At 39.1% G+C, this 3,133-nt stretch overlaps 1 protein-coding gene across 1 annotated transcript in view; it reads right to left on the reverse strand.

Annotated features, from left to right (window-relative positions):
- Window positions 1–3,133, reverse strand: part of LOC101859915 (cell wall protein DAN4-like) — an 8,605-nt gene that overhangs the window by 3,572 nt on the left and 1,900 nt on the right. The window contains exons 2-3 of the mRNA XM_005093441.2: window positions 1,929–2,335; window positions 1,256–1,318 (exon numbers count right to left, since the gene is read on the reverse strand). Of these exons, the coding sequence (XP_005093498.2) occupies window positions 1,256–1,318; window positions 1,929–2,335 (470 nt within the window). The remainder of the gene's footprint in view (window positions 1–1,255; window positions 1,319–1,928; window positions 2,336–3,133) is intronic.

The raw sequence follows: 3,133 nt of genomic DNA on the forward strand, positions 1-3,133 counted from the left end.
GCCCAAAAAGGTAACTGATTATATTATTATTTTAATTTTCACCTTTTAAATGCTCAGGTATACATTTTCTTGCTCAACTCAATCTTATCCGTTTTTCTCTAAATTTGACTCCATACATGTCGCGCAGATCATAAGGTTTTGTGGTTTTGTTTCGTTTTGTTGTTTATTGTTTGTTTGTTTGTGGTTTTTTTTTTTTTTTTTTAAATCAATGTTTCATGGGTTTAATTCGAACTATCAGTCTAATCCTAATTTCATATTAATATTTTAATATTTCGCTCTTTTAAAATAACCTGGGAGCCCCCCCCCCCACAAGGCCGCCCTTTTCCCCGGGATATTAGAAAAAATTATTATTTATTGATGTTTACCGAATAGGTTTGAAATTTTCTTTTAAAAATGATTGACCAGCGACGGTTTTAGAGGCCATATGTGTGTGTGTGTGTGTGTGTGTGTGTGTGTGTGTGTGTGTGTGTGTGTGTGTGCGTGTGTGAATATCTTTTGTACATGCATTTTTGTAAAGCGCCTAGAGTTGTGTTCACACGGGTGGGCGCTATAGAAATAATCTACATTAGTAGTAGTAGTAGTAGAAGTAGTAGTAGTAGTAGTGGTAGTAGTAGTAGTAGTAGTAGTAGTAGTAGTAGTAGTAGTAGTAGTAGTAGTAGTAGTAGTAGTAGTAGTAGTAGTAGTAGGAAACACCATAACAAAGGTGTTTACTAAAATACAAACGCCTTAAGTTTTCAGAAGAGAGAATAAAAGTATACATCCGCATCATCTGTTGTGCTTCTATCTTGACCTTGTGATGAAGTCACACGTTCAGCAACGACAGTGGTAGTGGTCGTGTCATCCTTGCTCATGTCGGTACTCCCGGCATATTTCTCCGTCGCCTTTGGTGTGGTTGCTGCAGTTGTCGCTGTTGTGAGAGGTAGTTTTCTTGTCCCTTTTTCTAAGATACTCGATTTTTTCGCCCTTGTAGTAGACTCTGCTGTTGTTGTTGATGATGTTGTTGTTGTGGTTCTTGACGGTGGTGTTGCTGTTGTTTTTGTTGCTGTTGCTGTTGTTGTTGGTGGTGGTGGTGTCATTGATGTTGGTGTTGTTGTTTGTAGCGTTGTTGTTGGTGTTGTTGTTGTTGTTGTTGTTGTTAATGTTGGTGGTGTTGTTTTTGTTTCTGGTGCTATTGTTTGTGTTGTTAGTGTTGTTGGTTTGTTGTTACTGTTGTTGTCGTTGTCGTTGTTGTTGTTGTTGTTGTTGTTGTTGTTGTTGTTGTTGTTGATGATGATGATGATGATGTTGTTGTTGTTGTTGTTGTTGTTGTTGTTGTTGTTGTTGTTGTTGTTGTTGTTGTTGTTTTTTGGTAGTGATGCTGGTGGTGGTTTTGTTGATATTGTTGTTGGTGTGGTTGTTGGTGTGGTTGTTGGTGTTGTTTTTGGTGTTGTTGACATTGGTGTTGTTGGTGTTGTTATTGGTGTTGTTGGCATTGGTATTTTTCGTGTTCTTGCTGTTATTGTTGGTGGTGTTGTTGTTGTTTCTGGTGCTATTGTTGGTGTTGTTAGTATTGTTGGTTTTGTTGTTGCTGCTGTTGTTGTTGTTGGTGGTGTTGGTGGTGTTGTTGATGGTGTTGGGGGTGGTGGTGGTGTTGCTGTTTCTGTTGTTGTTGATGCTGTTGTTGAAGTTGTTGTTGGTGGTGTTGTTGGTGTTGTTTGTGTTGGTGGTGTTGTTGGTGTTGTTGGATTTGGTGTTGTTGTTGTTAGTGTTGTTGATGTTGATGTTGTTGTTGTTGGTGTTGGTGTTGGTGTTGTTATTTGTGTTGTTGTTGGTGTTGCTGTTGTTGCTGTTGCTGTTGTTGCTGTTGCTGTTGTTGTTGTTGTTGTTGTTGATGATGATGATGATGTTTTTGTTGTTGGTATTATTGTTGTTGTTGTTGTTGTTGTTGTTGATGATGTTGGTGTTGTTGTTGATGTTGGTGTTGTTGTTGATGTTGATGTTGTTGTTGGTGTTGTTGTTGTTGGTATTGTTGGTGTTGTTGGTGTTGTTGTAGGTTTTGTTGTTTGTGTTGTTGGTGGTGTTGTTGTTTCTGTTTTGGGGGGAGAGCTCGTTGTCGTGGGAGTGGTTGTGGATGTTGTTGTCACGGATGATTGTGCTGTGAATGTTTGTCTTCTCGTGGTGGCGGTTGTTGTTGTTGTTGTTGTTGCTGTTGTGTTTGGGGTGGTTTCTGAGGTTGGAGTGATGGTGGCAGAGGAGCTCTTGGGTGTGTGGACATAAGTAAAGTCGTCGACGTCCTCGGTTGGTGTTGCTGATGACGTCGTTGTTGTTGGGATTGCCACCGTTGTGGTCTCTACGCCTAGGACGAATAGAGAGGAGTAACATACTGTACATGATGTTGCTGTTGTTGTTACTGTTGTTATTGTTGGTTTTGGTTTTGTTGTTGTTGTTTGTTGTTGTTTGTTCACGGTGCAATTATTGTTTGCTCTTGTTGCTATTAGTGTTATTGTTTTGATGATGATGATGATGATGATGATGATGATGATGATGATGATGATGATGATGATGATGAGGATGATGATGATGATGATGATGGTACCATTCATTCCAAAGAACATTAACGAAAATAAGTAATGATGTTTACTGTACATGCACTGTGAGCCCATCGACACAATTTATTTTGGTCAATTGGAAAGCGACTGCTTCATTGCCTATAAGGGTAAAAAAAAAAATTCTACTCAGGAGTTGCGCTCTCGTCTGGTTTCGTACACAAAACATTTCGGTAAAATAATTATAGAGTGAGGAACAGCTTCGAATTACAGTTGCGATATACACTCGTGAAGACGCTGTGAAAGTAAAAGCTCGCAGAGAACTAACACAATGTAGGCTACCTCCTTTTCCTTTCCAGCAAAAGAAAAAAAAAAACTCGTACCAAATTATAACAAAAACTCAATAAACAAGTAACAAGAGCAACAAAAAACAGCCCCCTCCCCAAACACAGGATTCCCAAAGAGATCTGAAATATCAAAATTTGCGCGCCCAGAAATTGTAAAAAAAAAAACAACAAAAAACCCGTTCAACTACCGGCACTTTGGAAAACAGCTCTGACGCTCCTTGCAGGGTGAAATAGATGTGTGTGCATGAGTGTTTGCATATA

Source organism: Aplysia californica, unplaced genomic scaffold (genome assembly GCF_000002075.1).
Source record: "Aplysia californica isolate F4 #8 unplaced genomic scaffold, AplCal3.0 scaffold00063, whole genome shotgun sequence".
NCBI lineage: Eukaryota > Metazoa > Mollusca > Gastropoda > Aplysiida > Aplysiidae > Aplysia > Aplysia californica.